Here is an 18,862-nt window from a genome sequence, read left to right on the forward strand (position 1 = left end):
CTAAGCATGTCAGGAACAAGAGGAGAATCTCGCAACGGCCCTTATGTGCCCCCATAGCCATGTTAGGAACAGGAGGAGAACCTCATCCTAACATGAGCAAAGTCGAAGGCCCGATTATCAAGAGATCGGATGGGGGGAGAGGCTCTTGCAACGGTCCTTATGTGCCCCAACAGCCATGTTAGGAATATAAGGAGAACCTCGTCCTAACATGAGCAAAGTCGAAGGTCCGGTTATTAAGAGACTGGATGGAGGGAGAGGCCCTCGCAACGGCCCTTATGTGCCCCCACAGCCATGTTAGAAACAGGAGGAGAACCTCGTCCTAACATGAGCAAAATCGAAGGCCCGGTTATTAAGAGACCGAATGGGGGGAGAGGCCCTTGCAACGGTCCTTATGTGCCCCCACAGCCCTGTTAGGAACAGGAGGAGAACCTCGTCCTAACATGAGCAAAGTCGAAGATCCGATTATTAAAAGACCGAATGGGAGGAGAGGCCCTTGCAACGGCCCTTATGTGCCCCAACAGCCCTATTAGGAACAGGAGGAGAACCTCATCCTAACATGAGCAAAATCGAAGGCTAGATTATTTAGAGACCGAATGAGAGGAGAGGCCCTTGCAACGGCCCTTATATGCCCCCACAGTCCTGTTAGGAACAGGAGGAGAACCTCGTCCTAATATGAGCAAAGTCGAAGGTTCGGTTATTTAGAGACCGGATGAGGAGAAAGGCCCTTACAACGGCCCTTATGTGCCCACGCAGCCCAAACATGAGCTGAAATTGACTGTGTCAGGAACATGAGGAGAATCTCGTCCTGACACAAACGAAGACCTGGTCGGTCAAGACCGGATGAGGGGGGAAGTCTTCTCAACGGCTCCTCTACACCCCTACAATCCCATTAAGAGCAGTGAAAAAACCCTCACTCAAACATAAAAAAAAAAAAGAAAGGGGAACAAAAAAGGGAAAAGTGACGAGCTACGCCGGTGATAAGGGAAAAACAAACTACATTAAAGACACAAGAAACCTCATCTCAACGAGAAAGGAGACCCTTGTCAAAAACCCTCAGTCTCTAAGAGGGAACCCGACACTGGCAGGAGAAAATCGACTTCCTCAAGGTAACGAGAAGTTCGGACCTCTAAGCTCGAGCATCGGGAGGAAGCGTCAAACTCAAGTGGCCTCAAAAAGACCTTCGGTCATGAACAAAAATGAGCAAATCAACATGGCGACGATCAGGAACCTTCAAACAACGTCAACATCGAACAAGACAAAAGATGAAAGAAGCTCGGTAAACAACAACTCAAAACAAGAATAGACAAGGTAATAAGAAAATTCCTTCTCATTTCATTAGTAAAGCGTGCATTACAAAATCTTTGAAGGTCAAAAAAGAAAAACGACAAGAAAAGAAAAGAATGCACAGAAGCTCTAAGGAAGCTTGACTTTTTCTGACTTCGAACTCTCGGTTCCAGCCATTATCAGGGATTGCCTTAAGTTCTCAACTTCTTCTTCTAGTTCCTTCTTTCTTAACAGCATCTCCCGATACATTTGGTGGAACCGTCTGCATCCTTGACCGCCTGCTGCTCATAGGTCAGCTGAATTTTTAAATCAAATGGAGGCAACTTCGGCTGTGAAAATTTTTCTGTACTTCCTTCATTCGGAACCCGAACTCGAAAGTAGGGGGATTGGTGTTGGGTATAAAATAACTCCAGCCGAAGTTCGTAAAAGGTTGACTCTTCCAGGGCTCTTTCAGCTTCCGACCTTGTGCAGCATCTTTCTGAACTTTCTCGACTGTCCGAGCTTTCATAATACTATCCGGACTTCTCCGATAATGAGCTGCTCCATTTATCTACCGGACTGCTCCAAACGCTTTCTGAGCTTCGCTATCAGCCAGTTTTCTATAGTGATCGACTATTCTTCGAATCTCTTCCAGACTTCTTCCGGCCACAGACGACTTTACTCCAAACTTCTTTCGGACTTCATCAATGTCCGATCTTCTCCGACAGCAGGATTTCTACAGTAACCAGACTCCATCCAAGTTTCTACGACGGTCGACCGCCTTCCAAATTTCATCCGAACTCCTACAAGAGGCGGATCCCAGCCGAACTTCTATGTGGATGGATCACAGACGAACTTCTACAACGGGACAGGCTCCACCAATCGGGTCTCTACTCCGATCTTCTACAACGGGACATGCCCCACTAGTTGGGTCTCTACTCCGAGCTTCTACAATAAGAAATCTCCACCCGAGCTTCCACGATAAATGATCTTCGACCGAGCTTCTACAACAAGCAGTCTCCATCCGGGCTTCTACGGTAATCGATCTCCAGCCGAACTTCTATTGCAAGCAGTCTACTCCGAACTTCTATCACAAGCAGTCCACTCCGAACTTCTACTGCAAGCGAACCTCTACTGCGGACTTCAGTCGAGCTTCTTCGATAAGCGATCTCCATCCGGACTTCTACAAGAACCGGACTCCGTCTGAACTTCTATAGTGGATGGATTCCGGACGAACTTCTACAGCGGACAGGCTCCAGCAGCTGGATTTCTACAACGATCGATCGCCTCCAGTGTCTTTCATACCTCTCCAGCCATCAACCTTCAATAGTGTCGCCAGACTTCAACAGCGCTAGCCAGACTTCAACAACGCCAACTGAACTTCCACAGGATCCTCCAGACTCCTCCAACAGACGAACTTCCACAACGCCTTCCGGACTCTTCTATCGACCGACCTTCAGCCAGATTCCTTGTGCAATCGAACCTTTCCAGTAGACAATTCTTCAGACAAGCTTCTACATCATACAAATTTCAGATGAACTTCTCCAGCAATCGGGCTCCTACCGGACTTCTTCAACAGGCAGTTCTCGTCCGAGCTTCTACAGCAGATGACTTCCATTTGCAGCACCAATGGCACCCAACAACAGTTAACCCGTCAGCAACCTCAAAAACATCCGAGCTCCTCTCAGATTGCTGAGGCAGAGAGCTATTCCATTTCACCAGATGCCCCAACCGAGCTTCAGCCATTCGACCCAAACTCTCTGGCAAATCGCGACAACGGACACCACTCCACTCTCTGTAACAGACTCCACGTGGCTCCGAACGGCCCACTGACACCACTGCTCTCCGTAACAAACTCCGCATGGTCCCGAACGACCCACTACCAGGCAGTTACGGATGTCGCCATTAATCAGTTACGCTCCTCCGTCTATAAAAGAGATCCTCCAGATACGTTCTCCTCTAAGTTCAAAACTCTGCCGAAATCCCATTTGAGTGCTCCATTTCTGTTGAAGCAGAGTACTGACTTGAGCATCGGAGGGTTTTGCCGGAGCATCTCCAACTCCGGTTTAGACTTCTCTTGCAGGTTCCGGTGGCGGCCGCAGTCATCTCGATATCAGCTTCTCCGGCATTGGTGGAATTTTGCACCAACAGGGATTATGATGCAAATGCTTTTTCTTTAGTTCCATGATCCTTTGTATCAATTTTTTTTTTGTTTTTTTTGGCTGATAATCAAGTTTAGTTTTCAATAGAAAAGAATTTGAGAAAATGAAAACTTGGGGCCGCATACTTTAGGCCTGAAGCTGGTTTGGTCCAAGCTCGAGCTAGCACATTCCTTGCTAGAGTAATTCTTTGTCCACCATGTTTATTGAGAAAAAAATGCACCGTTTCAATGGCTTGGACCACGTTGTATAATCAACAAGGGAGCATATATTTAATACAGTTCAATTTTTTCCTTAAATTTCTTCGACCACAATATTCTTTCCTATTAAATATCAAAACATTCTAAATAATATTATGATATCTTATTATTTTTTCATTGAATACAACAGGATATCATAAAAGCAACAGGATATCATAGGATAGGATGCAATATGATATTGTACCATTATTATTATATTTTATTATTTTTATAATATTTTAATAATTATTTACAGGACGCAATATCATACCATTATTGTGATATTTTTTTTTATGATATCTCAATAATTTTTATAGGATGCAACAGGATGTCATAGGATGCAACAAAATATCATACCATTATCATGACATCCTATTATTTTTTATAACATCACAATAATTATTTATAGGATACAATAAGATGTTATACGTCCTATTATTTTTTATGACATTACGATAATTATTTATACAATATAACATGATGTTATATCATTATTACGATGTTATGTTATTTTTTATAATATCTTGATAATTATTTATAGAATACAACATGATGTTATAGGATACAATAGAATGTCCTGTTATTATTTATGACATCCTGGTTAAGCATGGGCAAAATAGCGTAAAAGAAGGAAAAGCATATTTTGATCACAAAAAATTAAAAAAAAAAAAAAGCTATATTAAATGCCTGTCGCTTTATTAATTATACTATATGCCCAGTTTGATGCGACACATTTTATTATCTGAGGCCATGGATAAAAAATTTCTCTTCCTTGCTATTAGGCTGCGATGCCACCTGCTAGGCTTTTGCTTACGGCTACAAGTCATAACTCGGTCTCAAAATGGGCCCGGTCCGGCCCGGCAGCCTTTGAGTAGGTCTTTAGCCCAGTTTTCGGATGTTCAGGTAAGATTTTGGTCCTTTTGGACGTACAAATTGGGTCCAATTAAATTGAGGACAGCTATGGTCAATACTTGATCCTATGAGGATCCGGCCAGCCCAACTACAGGCCCGAAGCCTAAGCCCCCAGTCTCGACCCGATCCAGGGCCGTGTTGTTGAGCCTTACTCGGATCCTTAGATGGCTAACCTGACCCGGAACTTTAGATTCAAAGACGCTTGACCCAGACCCAAACCTCCCAATCCCTAATCCCTGCTCTCTGCGCCTCCCCCACTTCCCCATCCCGTCGGAAGTTTTTTTTTTAGACCGGGCTTGAGCACGGAAAAACCCGGCCAGGTTCCAGCGACGCTCATAACGCTTTCGTGTAATATAAATGATATACTGGCCTTTCCAGAGCGCATCATCGCTTGCCATTTCCTCGGCCAGAAGGAGAGGGAAAAAAAAAAGGGAAAAAAGGTGGGGAGACCGGATCAGTGGAAGAGGTTTGTACGAGATTTTTTTTTTTTTCCGGTTTTCTTTCTCTGAGATTGGTCGCTGTGCTCCAGATCGATTATCTGGCAACTTGTTTCGGAATCATTCAATCTTTTCAGCGATTTTGGAGTAACTCCGTTTCAAATCGTTTCGTGTATTTTGGGCCGACTTTTGCGATTTTTCAATGTTTCTGAAATCTAAAACTCTGTTGATCATCCTCTATTTTGGTTCTTTTTGAGGAAAAAATAAAAGCTAAAGCTGGCGGAATCGCTTGAGGGGGCGAGAAATCGAAGGTCTAAAAAAAAAGTATATATTTTGGACATCTAATATAAGCACAGAGAAATGGTATCAAGCGGTTCATTTGCTCTATTTCAATTGTTTTGGGTATTATTGCAAGATTTTGTCATGTTTGAGGCAATCTAATACTCTTTCAATCTTCTATTTGTGTTGATCTTATAAGGCAATAACTAGCTGGATCCCTAGTAGAGAGACGGAACGTTAGGGTTTCTAGCGAAGATGTCAGAGTACATCAAAAGCCGATGTTTTTCCTTAATTTTCATATTTTTCGGGCTATATTTGCGATATTTTTGTGAGTCCTCTTGGAATTTAAAGTTCTTTCGTTCATCTTGTTAGATTTCGATAGAAAAAACAAAGCAAAAAAAAAAAAAAAAAAACTAACCCTAACCAAATTCCTTGCAGTGGTGCGTCTTCCAGAATTTCCCCAAACAGCTCCGAGAAAACCTAGAATATAACCCTATTGTAATTCCAAGGAAGAAAGGATGTCCGGCCAAGGCCAGCGTCTGAATGTGGTGCCCACGGTGACGATGCTCGGGGTGATGAAGGCACGCCTCGTGGGCGCCACCCGCGGGCATGCCCTCCTAAAGAAGAAGAGCGATGCCCTCACCGTCCAGTTTCGAACGATCCTGAAGAAGATCGTCTCCACCAAGGAATCCATGGGCGAGATCATGCGTGCCTCCTCTTTCGCCCTCACGGAGGCCAAGTACGCGGCTGGCGAGAACATCAAGCATGTCGTACTCGAGTCGGTCAAGTCTGCCTCCCTCCGTGTGCGCTCCCGCCAGGAGAATATCGCCGGCGTCAAGCTCCCACGGTTCGAGCACTTCACCGACCCAGGCGCCGGCGATACCAAGGCTGACCTCACCGGCCTTGCCCGTGGAGGCCAGCAGATCCAGGCTTGCCGTGCTGCGCATATCAAGGCCATCGAGGTCCTCGTGGAGCTTGCCTCCCTCCAGACCTCCTTCCTCACCCTTGATGAGGCCATTAAGACCACCAATCGGAGAGTCAATGCCCTTGAGAATGTCGTGAAGCCACGCTTGGAGAACACCATAAGCTACATCAGAGGGGAGCTTGATGAGCTTGAGCGAGAGGATTTCTTCCGGCTGAAGAAGATACAGGGGTACAAGAAGAGGGAAATCGAGCGGCAGCTCCAGGCTGCAAAGCAGTTCGCTGAAGAGCAGTTTGCTGAGAAGGTCTCACTGAAGAAGGGTATCTCTATTAGCTCTGCCCACAACTTGCTTGTTGCTGGGGCTGAGAAGGATGAAGATATCATCTTTTGATGCAGAAACATCCTTGTGGTGATTAGGTGGGTTGCTCTCAGGTTTTTAGTAATAAAGGTTTATTGGCTCTTTAGTGATATTGTGTGCATATTTCATGCTTAGAATTTTTTGTTAATCAATTCTAATAATTGGTGTGATGAATTCCTTAAGCTATTTATGCATATGGCAAACTATAATGTCAATGTGTGGTAACTTGTCCCAAAAGAGGGAAAGATGGTGCTTTATGTTCAGTTAACTAGCTAGATTGAACAATGTGGAGATGTATCTGGTTTCTTGTATGAAGCTCCACCGATGTAGCTCTCAGTACTTCTTTTTGAGCCTTTTGCGATTATGCTGATAAAAAATTCTGGATGAATAAATGGAATGAACAGTAGAATCTGAAGTTCTGCTTGTGAACGTGTATCTTTATTGCAAATATGCTGGGTATTTCATTAGAGGAGGAGCTTGTAGAATTTAAAATTCAATCCTGACTATCATGATTGCAACATATTAATCAATGTGGTGAAGTAAAGGGACCTGCCCATCTTCTAAAGTCAAGGTTGCATGATTTTTTTTTTTTTTTGTTGATTCTAACTCTCATCCTGATGTTTGGTTTCATTTTCTATCTCATGTTGTCGCCCAAATTGGTCATCTCTGAATGAAGATTTTTGTGGGTGATTGGTTCATTTGGATATGGATTCATGAACTATATGCATCCACTGCTTTTTTCTGCCCTACTAAGTTGTTACCATGTCTTCTTTGCTTTTTCTTTCCATAGTGCAATCATTTAGGATTATTCCTAAGTGCTGAATACATTTTTTGCTAAAAAATTGTTCCTTATCAGAATTTTCTGACCATGGATCTGGGTGCACAAAACTAGGACTTATCCATAAGAACCAAGCCCTATTCTACTGAGGCATATTGTTCTTTTTTTCATCTATTCTTACCCTACTTTACAACCACCATCATGATGGACTTGCTCATTTTTCAACTATTTCTACTTTTTTCAACTATTTTCATTTATCTATTGCTTCTCTTCAGTTTGTCCCCTGTGTTGCTGCTACCAAATTACCAATAATCATCCTTATATATGTCAATTTTGGTTTTTGTAAGGGAAGAAGTTGCTTTTAGAACTCGACAAGAGCACATGGACATCTAAGCTTTTAAATTTGGTGGATATGTGGGTGAGAATCCATGTTGCACTCACATCAATATAATATATAAACCATTGACTCTTATTATCTTGGCTGATATATAAGCTGAGATATTCCTAGATACCTGTTTCTAAGATCTTATTGTATCAACTGATATTTTTTATATCTTTTTATGGACTTTTTGACCATCATAAAAATTTTTCACCCTTCTATCAGAATTGAAACATATACTGATAGCTCAGCCCTTCCTGCTATTGGTCACTCATGCAGATTTCCAAGGTATTGGAGATAAAAAATTGCAATGGTGCAGTCATGGGGCTAACCACCACTTTAACCTGTCATTGCTAGGTCTAAGATTTTAAGGCCATAGTTGTTTTTTCTATTTATCCAAACATTCAAGAAGATTGTGTAAAGTTATTCTTTGGTGGGTGTTTAATGTCCCATCTATATGAACTTGGGTGAGGCTTAAGCTTTGAACAAACGAAGCCTAGATGTTTTTTGGATGCTCGCTCCTTATCTTTTGCTTGTAAATGATGTCAGCTTTTATATTTTCTGTTAAATGGAAATTGCTTTCTCCTCTCTCATACATACACTATATACCTTTGTCATCTTGGTCTAAATGGTGAAGCTCTCTTGGCTTCACAAGCATCAGAAATGCTAGTAGAACAGGCTTTTTTTCAAAAAGAAAAAAAAAAAAAAGAGGTCATTGCAGTGGTAATGTTATGCTTGTGCCTCTGAGGCAAGCTTGGTTTTTTCTATCTAGAATATGGCATGTGTTGGGCAGCTGACATATTGTGCTGCATAAAGAATATAATTATATGGGTTGTTATTAGGAGAAATTTGCCTATATATGCATCGCATTTATGGATAGCTTTTCTATTATAGAAGGTGATTATTACTGTTATATTCATCCTTATCAGCAAGTTAGTTTAAATACCTAAAATCATCAAGTTTTCAAGAAGTTTGAAATTGTGAATGAATGCCGGTGGTTCTAAAAGAAGCTATGGCCAAACTAACCCTTGCGTCTGCCTCTTCTATTCCCTATAGCTATACCATCTTAACTGAAAAGTACTGGACATTAATTTATTTTCCTTCAGTCACCTGTTGATCCTTGGCATCATTTCTAGCTTCCATATCAAAATATAGCAAAATTTTTGTGGTTTAACTTGCAGAACTTTGATTATCTATCGAGAAGATCAGTATGAGTCATTTAAAATCTTTGATGGTGTTATTAATTACATGCTAGTTCTTTTTATGTTGTGAAGCTTTGATGGATTGCTGTAGATTTGAATGATAATGGTCAGGAATGTAGGAATCCTATGGAGAAGATTTTGAGAAAACAGAATCATGTTAGATAAAAATATATCGAGAAACTTTGGCGGCCCTGTGGAACATTACAGCTTGAGTGGTAAACATTTGTAGAATGAAGAGTTTGAATTATCTCAAAGTTAAATGTGTCGAAAAGATGAAGGTAAAAAGGGATGCTTTGTTAAACTCTCAATCAGAGCTTAGACCAGAAAAATGGGAGGAAAAAGATCTGGAAAGATTTTAGAACCAACAGAGCTGATAATTTTGGGTTAGTTGAATCAAAGGAGAGTATGGTAGGAGGAATTGTGTCATCTGTAACAACCAATACAGGAGATGAACTGTATTGTGTCCATTTATTAACTGCATATGTATGTTTACTTTCTAGCTTAATTTCAAGTTATTGGTGTTAACTAGCTGCATTAGTGTATTGTTGTGTGTGTTCTCATAATTGAACTCAGTAACTAGGGCCTACAGAATTTGTAATTTGAAGTTGCGAGAACTTGGTATCCTCCATACGAATGTGACAAAGGTGGTGTGAGGCCCTGTCTTACCGCGCCATGTTCGTTTAATCACTTGCTGTCACTTTGTATTTAGCTATTATTTCGGAAGCTGACATTATTATATAATACACTCAGAAGCTATCATTATTTTAGCGATCAATCCATGAGTTAACCTGATGATGTTTCTTTGCATGGCATCCAAGTACCTTTCTCTCTCCCAAGTCATTGTGTATTACGACCAAAGACACGTGATTTTGGCGTTGGAACTTCAAGCGGGATCTATCATTCCTAGAATTGAACATATATAGAGGCCTTAGAAAAAAATTACAGTTTCGCAGTTGTCATCCCAAGTGATCCTGAATTTAGAATGCTTCTCTAGCTGGTCCTCCTCCTTTGGGTTCACTGTTTTATTTTATTCAGCGTTCTCAGTTTGGGAAGATTGTTGTTATTATGCTGTTTGAATGGTTTACATTAATCTAGCTAGGCAGCTTATTATGAATTGGAAAATGGTGGCTGAAGATAGTATGATGGAATCATGCACTCACTTACTGGTGACGGCTAATAATATTAAATGCTACAGTTGCTACTTGCAGCTGGTGCATCTGGAAAGAAAGGAATCAACATGTTTTTTTTAGTTTGAAGCTCAATCGGCCAAAGAAATAGTGAAGCAGGGAATTTTTGTATCCACCAACTAGATATTCAACATTTACAACGATGATATAAAATTGGCTGCTTCAACAATGGAGCAACATGTAGCGGGTGGGAAAATTCTTGCACAAGCCGATATGTCTGACGACAAGAAGACGAGAGAATATATTGGTGGAACACGTTAATGGTGTAGATGCTTCAACCAAAGATTTCACTTGAATATTTATAAAATTTCATATTTTTTTACTCTTATGTGCGCCTTGTCCTCGTGATGCTCAATTTCAGGCACACAGACAATCTTGTATATAACCTTGCTTTTACTTAATGAATATTAAGCATGAGTGGAGTATCTTACTCCACTACTGTCAAAAAAGGTAAAACAAAATAAAATAAAATGCCACATGGTTGTGCCGCGTTGCTATGTGGGTAAAACCATCTCCAGCAGCATTTTTTTTTTTTTTTTGGATATGCAGATTAAAGCGTGCTCCTCAGGTCCTGAAATAATGAGGCCTTGGCCTACTCAAAGGCTGGATCTTTATTTTCCTTCCACCGAATTTGGCTAGATCATGCGAACAGACCAAGCCAACATGGTAGTGCTGGCATGGAGGCACGCCACAATTCTCGCTTCCCTGGCGATGTAGCCCGCAGGGTGTTGGGATGATGGTACACCACTATTGCACGAAAAATTATTGATTAGAACTGTTTTAATACTTGGACTTTGGACCATGTAATAAAATATCACTACATCATTCGGTGAGAATAAAGAAAAATTCAACAAAATTTGAATCGAAAATGATTAATCATGATTAATTATATACTTTATTTTCATGTACATATTTCAACCAAACGAAAATTTTGAAATTTCGAATCATGACGATGTTTTATTGAATAGTCCATGATCCACGTGGTAGAACAATTCTACGCAATAATTTCTCCTATTGCACAAGCATGCTTCCTGTATAACATTTTTCCTCTAACTGCACCAGAAACCAGTCCATTTCCAGCTATCTTGATGCGCGTGCACCCCCAAAAAAAATAAAACTTTAATATATGCTACTAGTTGATGTGGTTCGGCAATAATATCACCAGAATTTCCCTATTTTCTTCCCTCTGGAGGACAATAATCTGAACTCTAGAAAATACCCATGTTTGGTGCTCATCCCACCACGCAACACGTAGACCGCTCGGAAGTGAGGCTCAGTTGAAGGAAACAATCATATCATTTTTTCAGCAGATTAACACAGTTCACCAGAGCATATGCGAATACAAGGTTTACTAGTAATATTTATTATTTTGGCAAACTACATTCGTTGTTGAGCATCATTTCCAGGAGGAGGTCGTAGACTTCTGATAATCCTGAACTATGTTTGTCAGTTTATAGAAGGTAGACTTTCATAAAATCCGAAGCTAGGATACTAATTGAAAATTATCATTAAACAAAAAGGGGGAAAAAGCTCGATCTTGAATTCTTAATTATGTCTGAAAGACTGAAAATTTCCCTCACTGTGAATCTGATATCAGAACTCGATCACATATATCAGTGAATGTCTTCACATCTGATCCCCACAGCCTGCAACAACACAGATTACTAATATATTTCAGCAAATACAGTGACATAACCCTCATATATATAATTAGTCAACCACAACGCAATCCGTGCCCTTTTCTTTAACAAAACACATCCACATTGGAAGAACAAGAAACAAATGATATGAAGTTTTCAAATTGGTTGCTGGATGTTTGAAACGCACACTTTTTTGAACCTTTTATTGATATATAATGCACATGGATTCAGATTTCAGAGTGAAAATAGCAAATGGGGACAGGTCCTTGGGAATGTGAAAAAGGTCCATGTGCAATGACATAAGGTGCACCTACCAGCAATCAATTCCAATGGCACTGGCACCGTTCTTATCTGCCTTTTCATCATCTCCTACATGTATTACTTTGCCAGCCTCCATGCCAAGTTGGTCTGTGAAATGGTGGGCAACCAAACAAAAGGACTTAGGGAGAAGGTGATTGAAATTTAAAGCTTTTCATGTGCAGAATATGCATCTATTTATGTCAAAGTGAAGCATATCGATTTCTCACTACCTTTTGTATGATACCAAATTTTCCATAAAAATTGAACCACTTCTTAATCCCAACGAGGCATGATGACATAACCAGACAAGAAGTGTGCATGTATTGTTTCTTTAAAGATCAAGGTTAGCAGCGTTAATGTGTCAACTAGCCTATAGTGAAAATAAAGGTACAACTACTGTACTTCACCTTCAAAGGAAATGAACACACAGCTAAGAATATTCTCACAACAGGCTTTGTGAGATACAAACAACAAATGCCTCCATCATACTTCTTGAGATCCATTATTTTACAATGCGCTAGGCTGCATGATGCAGGACCAAAAATGGTTGGCCCACCTTGCATGAGAGGACCATAGGAACAGGATAGTTTAAGGTTTAAAGCAGCTTTACTGCTTGCTGTCCATGTCCTGAGAACAAGAAACAAAGAACTAGTAGTGGCTTTTTAGGTGAAGGAAGGATCAAATGACCCTACTCTAGTGTTTTATGTGCGAAGGAGGATGGAAGAAATCAAGGACAAGGGTTTTCCAGGCTCAACCGAATAGTTCACTATAAGGTCATAATCAGATTTCAGCAATTTAATGCACATATATTTAAACAAGCAGCAACAACTTTCAGATCTGAACAATCAAATAATAGAGAATAAGTACTGAAATCCCTATTGATATTGAAATCAACAAGTTTTTCAATGCAGCAATTACATACAAGAAAGATATCCAAAGGAAACTCAATAGCAGCAAGCATCAACAGAAAAATAATGTAGAGAACAGAATTAGTGGAGAAAAAGAGACGATAAGAAATAATTGAAGAGCGAGAAAGGGGAAATACCTGGCTCACAGCCTTCTTGAATTCATAAAAATTTTTCAGCATAAGTCACCTAGCAACAGACTCTCTCTGGACTTTTTATAGACCCAACAAAAGCCCTAGAAAGTGTCTAGATGGAGTCATCTAGGCACTCTTACAAATAAAGAAAGAAATCCCTCAAAAATCTCACTAATTAACCACCAATTTGACTCTTAGTAGGAATCTTTAAAGGTCATGGTTACTGTAGCGCTACTGTTTATGCTGCAGTGATATGAACGGTAACTCTTAGATACTTTCCTATCTAAAGCACATCAATTAATGAAAGAAACAAAGTACATAAATCAGACTTAAACAACTTTTAAACCAAATAAAAAAGAAAAGAATCGTGGACTATTGGACTTTTGTTGACCAATCTATGGACCCAAGGATGCTCATGTCACTACAATATTACAATTTTAATCATCCATGAATAAGCTTGTTGCCATTTCATACCTAAAGCAGCTTTGAAAATCTCTGCAGCTGGCTTTTCATACCCAACCTCAGAAGATATGATTATGGCATCAAACCTAGAAGAAAATATTAGAGCAATTCAATTTCCAACAATAACATACAAATTATGTTGTGGTTACAAAGAAAAGCACCAGTAAGACACAATTATGGCACAACATGCTCAAATGGTAGTAACCACTAGTAATCTGTGGTCATCTTAAATTACCAATAAATAAATTAAAAGAATATTATGTGTGTGTGTGTGTGTGTGTGGTACAGTGGGGAGAAACAATGAAGTCATATAATATTGAGCCTGCATAAGACTGGGATAAGTAAAAAAAAGTTTCCCTGGTTGAATGGCATGACATGAGCAGATGCTCAAACCTATCCACATAGTCAAGCATTCTGGACTAATAATTGAGACTTCTGGGGCTTCCATCAGATTTGTATTAATGCATGCATGCATATGCACACGCACGCACACGCACACACGCCATACAATTATGGCACAACATGCTCAAATGGTAGTAACCACTAGTAATCTGTGGTCATCTTAAATTACCGATAAATAAATTAAAATAATATAATATATGTGTGTGTGTGTGGGGGGGGTTGGGGGGGGGGGGGGGGGGGGACAATGAAGTCATACAATATTGAGCCTGCATGAGACTGGGAAAGGTAAAAAAAGTTTCCCTGGTTGAATGGCATGACATGAGCAGATGCTCCAACCTATCCACATAATCAAGCATTCTGCACTAATAATTGAAACTTCTGGGGCTTCCATCAGATTTGTATTAATGCAAGCATGCATGCACACACACACCTGTGTGCAGTTATCTGTGTCACTTGTGCATCCATGTATATGCATGCATGCTTCTACTATGAAATTGCAATGAATAAGAAATTAACAACAAATCCTTGAACGAAAATCCATTCTTCAAATGCTAGCAGAGCCACATAAAATATAATATGGGATATAAAAGCTTACATGTGGGCAACATCGAGGTCCTTCAGTAGCTTGCGCAGACGTGTGTCAAAATTAGAAACAACAGCTAACTTTACTGTTCATGAACATCAAAAGTTAAGAGACCATAGGAGACACTAAAGATTAAAACATCATGTAAAACAAAAATGGGGAAAAGTACTTGGTTTATATGACCTCCGGCATCCTTCAATAGACATAATGCTTCATAGGCCCCAAGTGGAAGACGCCATGCATCACCATTTGCATAGTGCTGATAGAAAAGACTAATAATTTACCAACTTCTTTTTTTTATTAATGTCCTATGATGGTAAACAAATAAATGACCTACCACAACCATTTGAGATTGACTAAATAGATGAGTAAAATGCATTAACTATTTGCTATATTTTTTCCCCTATATGAGAGACTGAATCAAGAGGGTGAGCCTTGGTGCAACAATAAGGTTGCTCCATTGTGATCACGAGGTTAAAACATGAAAACACTCTCCGCATGCAGGATAAGACTGTGTACATCTAACCCTCCCTATGCCCATGATGAGGGAGCCTCCATGCACTAGGCTGCCCTTTTCTATTGACCAAATCAAGGCACGTATGTATGAATATATCATACACATCCTAGACATGTAGCATGCTTCTATTAGAGCTCTTCAGCATAGCAACCATGAGTTAGAGTAACTTTTTGTTGGAATAACACAAGCCTAAATTAGCATATATAGAGATAACCAATACTTGATTGACTTTCCACTTATTTCAAAGAGAAGCATCATGCTAGAAGCATCTCAAACTCATGATCCCCTAATGATCACCAATGCGTGCCTGGTAGTTAAATTAAAAACAATTCAGCTCACGGATTCCCCTCACCAGCATGGCTTGTCTGCAAGAATTACTCCAAGCAGTTTTTTGGATAAATCTAGTTCTAGTTCATTTAAAAGCTCATCACATTATATCTAGAGATAAATTTTAGTCAATGGATAGATTAATCCTCCTAACTCTGAGAAGTGGTACATTGAACCAATCTCTAATTTTCTGATGATGATGGCTACTCTCTCACATACCGATCGCATTAGGAAGTGGCAGAATGATGTTAAAAATATTTTAAGATAGCTACGCATAGTCTGATATATCTAAAATTTTTAGCACTGGATGGAAATATAGGATTTTCTTTTGGTTTTGAGTGCCAAGTAATGCTACTATGTCCCTCTCAAATATTGATTGCATGGTAAGTGGCAAAATGATGTTTGCATAGTAAGTGGCAAAATGATGTTAAAAACATTAATATATCTAAAATTTTTAGCACTGGATGGAAATATAGTGCTTTTCTTTTGGTTTCAAGTGCCAAGAAATGCTACTATGTCCCTTGCTAGGATCATGTGTTTGTATATCTATTAACACAGATGATCAAATGTTACTACAAAGGACCAAATGTTAGAAATATATTACAAGGTTCAACCGATAAACATGACCAACAAGCTTCATCCCCAATTATTTGAGGCTGATCCTATGAAATCTTATTCTAACATTATGGCCACATCCTGTTTAAGTCATAACTATTCAAATATTTTAAATCAAATTCTTTGTCTATTAAGCAAGCATAAAAATATCTTAGAAAAGGTATAGCTTGGTTCATGAATGTGTGTGTGTATATATATATATCAGATGAGAAAGAACCTGACCTCATATACTTCTTCGAAATAGTCATTATCAGCACAACCTGTGGCTTCCGAAACAACAAGCCTCCAGAATGCCCGCCCATCGCCCTGCACCCAAACTCAACCCATCCCTTCCTTTAAAACCCAAATATCCTAACACCATTTCTTTGTTATAGATTTTTCACCGCAAAGACTAATAACAACAGAAGTCAAATCTGTTGAATTAAAATTGCCGACACCTGGTAGCGAAGTTTATCAGGCCATGAGGCAGCAAAAGCCTTCTTGAACCCTTGCTTAATCTCGCTTTCTGTTGCATTAAGCCCTGGACGTACAGTTAAAATGTTTTTTTCATAACATTCAGACTATTTGATCTTTAATTAATTTAGAAAATAACTTTTCTCCTAATAGTATGAGAGTTATAATGCATAGACTCATATGTTTTGACCTTTAATTAAGATAAAAAGAATTTTTCCCTAATAGTATGAAGGAAAAAAAAAAAAAAAAAGAAGAGATCGAAATGACACCGTATTTTCTCCCGATTGAGGCGTAGGTCTTCTCGACAGGCCTCGCCACATGGAGAAGCGTGCCGCCAGCGTCGAGCAGCAGCCCCTCGTACGCCCTACGCCGCGTCCAGACGCCGGACGCTGTAGAGAGAAAGAGGCTCATGTTAGTTACCAGATACCGATCCCCCCATAGTTTGCCGGTGGCCGCCACTGGGCGCACGATCGGGCCGGGCGGCGGAGACGAGAAGAAGAAACCCTAAATTGAGACGGTGGACTAATCTAAATGAAAAAGAATGGGACTTGAGTGATGATTTGAGAAGAGAGAGAGATCAAACCCGTCGTCATGGGGATAGACGTCGGACGTCGGGGAGGGTAGGGACCTCCAGTGGCAGCGGGGCGTCTGACGAGGCCGAGGGATCTCGCCGGCGCCCAACGTCGCACTGCCCGGCAAGCCTCCATGGGTGAGTGTAAAATCATCTTTAAGGTTCTTAACCACTAATACAAAGATAGAGACATAAAAATGAAATATAACGCACGTTTTTAAAATATAAAAGAATCTATATATATATATATATATATATATATATATATATATATATATATATATATATATATATATATATATATATAGAAAGAGAGAGAGGTGGAACAGAGAGAAAATGTAGTTTCTTTACGATGACTCTTTCGATGAAAGATTTTATTTTATTTTTTTTTTAAATTTTAAGATTTTCATCATCTCCATATTAATTTCGCTTCTAATTATCTTCTCTCGTAACAAGTTTCACAATACAAAGATTTTATTTTATTTTTTTATAAAATTTTGAAGCTTTTCGATTTTTATAAAGAATAAACCTAAAAAGTATGATTTTTTTGTGAGGGACTCTCTCAATGCAAAGATTCTATTTTTTTTTTTTTGCAGAATTTTGAGGCTTTCATCTTCTCCATATTAATTTCGCTTCTAATTGCTTTCTCTCGTAACAAGTCTCACAATGCAAGGATTCTATTTTCTTTTTTTTGCAAAATTTTGAAGCTTTTCAGTTTTCACAGAAAATAAGCCTAAATTCATCTCCCCCATATTAATTTTACTTCTAATTGCCTTATCTCATAATAATTTTGTTTCTACCATTTACTCTTATATTGATAGTTGGAAAGAGGTAGATGATAATTTTTCATAATAATAGATCATTTACTCTTGTATTAATGGTTGAAAAGAAGTGGATGATAAATATTAATAATAATTTCTCATAATAACAGATGGAACTCTCTCAAGGTAAGGATTCTATTTTTTTTTTAAAATTTTGAGGCTTTTCAGTTTCCATCAAAAATAAGTCTATATTCACCTCCCCCATATTAATTTTGCTTCTAATTGCCTTCTCTCATAATAATTTTGTTTCTATCATTTACTCTTATTTTGATGGTTGGAAAGAGGTGGATGATAAATATTGATGATAATTTCTCATAATAATTTCGTTTCTACTATTTACTCTTATAAATTGATGGTTGGAAAGAGGTGCATGTTATTTATTATCTTTTACTCTATCTTTTGAGATATTCCTCTCCAATCAAGCCTCATTCTTGACGTAAGGACTCATTTACCATGGGGTATTGTTTGCTGAATGAGCTTGATGGTACAAAAGAAGATTGGACAATAAGGGTTTGAATATACCGTATTTGAGAATCTGTCAATCTCAAAAATAATTTCGATTTGATTAGCTTGGATATAATTTTAATTGATGAAAAGGTGACATTTGAATATGGTTTTCTTATTAGTTAATGAGTTCTAATTTTCTTCTTCTTTTTATATAGTTCATAATTTGTTTAGTTTTCATGTTTATAGAAAAATTTGATGCATAAAATTATTAAAAAAAATCAAGACAGTTCGTAATTTATTTAGTTTTGATGTTTATAGGGAAATTTGATGCATGCAATGATTAGAAAAAATCAAGTGAACAAGTTTAGGCACCCGTTGGTTGAAGGGTGTATTTTTTATATAAAGAATTTCAAAGTGATGCAGAGTACTGGTCAATATCAGTCAATTATGAATGATTACATGATTATTTTCTTGCTCATGATATCGGTGCGAAAAGCAGAAAAGGGTGGAGCAAAGATTGATCACTATGGTTTTCAATTTATTAGTCCTGAATTATTGGATTCTCAAATC

At 39.0% G+C, this 18,862-nt stretch overlaps 2 protein-coding genes across 6 annotated transcripts; one reads left to right on the forward strand and one right to left on the reverse strand.

Moving 5' to 3' along the window:
* The first annotated feature begins 4,779 nt into the window (after positions 1-4,779).
* Positions 4,780-6,984, forward strand: LOC105058330 (V-type proton ATPase subunit D). 4 transcript variants are annotated; one of them, XM_073249016.1, is made up of 3 exons: positions 5,359-5,373; positions 5,489-5,617; positions 5,728-6,984. In XM_073249016.1, the coding sequence occupies exon 3, from the start codon at positions 5,808-5,810 to the stop codon at positions 6,600-6,602; it is 795 nt and encodes a 264-aa protein (XP_073105117.1). In that variant the 5' UTR covers positions 5,359-5,373; positions 5,489-5,617; positions 5,728-5,807; the 3' UTR covers positions 6,603-6,984. The 4 variants fall into 4 exon arrangements, with proteins under 4 accessions (XP_010939515.1, XP_073105116.1, XP_073105117.1 ...); XM_010941213.3 differs by lacking the exons at positions 5,359-5,373; positions 5,489-5,617 and adding an exon at positions 4,780-5,039; XM_073249015.1 differs by lacking the exons at positions 5,359-5,373; positions 5,489-5,617 and adding an exon at positions 4,881-5,013.
* Positions 6,985-11,449: 4,465 nt separating this feature from the next.
* On the reverse strand, positions 11,450-17,210 carry LOC105058329 (uncharacterized). Of its 2 annotated transcripts, XR_012137092.1 has the most exons (10): positions 17,037-17,210; positions 16,723-16,842; positions 16,438-16,520; positions 16,223-16,306; positions 14,725-14,800; positions 14,554-14,626; positions 13,569-13,642; positions 13,101-13,229; positions 12,070-12,163; positions 11,637-11,761 (listed from the first exon to the last, which is right to left on the reverse strand). XR_012137092.1 is itself a non-coding variant. In XM_010941212.2 (9 exons), the coding sequence occupies exons 1-9, from the start codon at positions 17,176-17,178 to the stop codon at positions 11,692-11,694; spliced, it is 816 nt and encodes a 271-aa protein (XP_010939514.1). In that variant the 5' UTR covers positions 17,179-17,210; the 3' UTR covers positions 11,450-11,691. The 2 variants fall into 2 exon arrangements, 1 of the variants encoding a protein (XP_010939514.1); XM_010941212.2 differs by lacking the exon at positions 13,101-13,229 and having other exon boundaries at positions 11,450-11,761.
* Between the last annotated feature and the right edge of the window lie 1,652 nt (positions 17,211-18,862).

Source organism: Elaeis guineensis, chromosome 15 (assembly GCF_000442705.2).
Source record: "Elaeis guineensis isolate ETL-2024a chromosome 15, EG11, whole genome shotgun sequence".
Lineage (NCBI taxonomy): Eukaryota > Viridiplantae > Streptophyta > Magnoliopsida > Arecales > Arecaceae > Elaeis > Elaeis guineensis.

Bases quoted from the DNA above. Each gene is read 5' to 3' on its own strand.
- LOC105058330 (XM_010941213.3), top strand. From the start codon at position 5,808: ATGTCCGGCCAAGGCCAGCGTCTGAATGTGGTGCCCACGGTGACGATG.
- LOC105058329 (XM_010941212.2), bottom strand. From the start codon at position 17,178: ATGATTTTACACTCACCCATGGAGGCTTGCCGGGCAGTGCGACGTTGG. The intron at 16,521-16,722 runs GTGTCATTTCGA...CTGTACGTCCAG, and splicing joins CTCAATCGGGAGAAAATACG to GGCTTAATGCAACAGAAAGC. The intron at 11,762-12,069 runs GTAGGTGCACCT...GTGTTGTTGCAG, and splicing joins GCCATTGGAATTGATTGCTG to GCTGTGGGGATCAGATGTGA.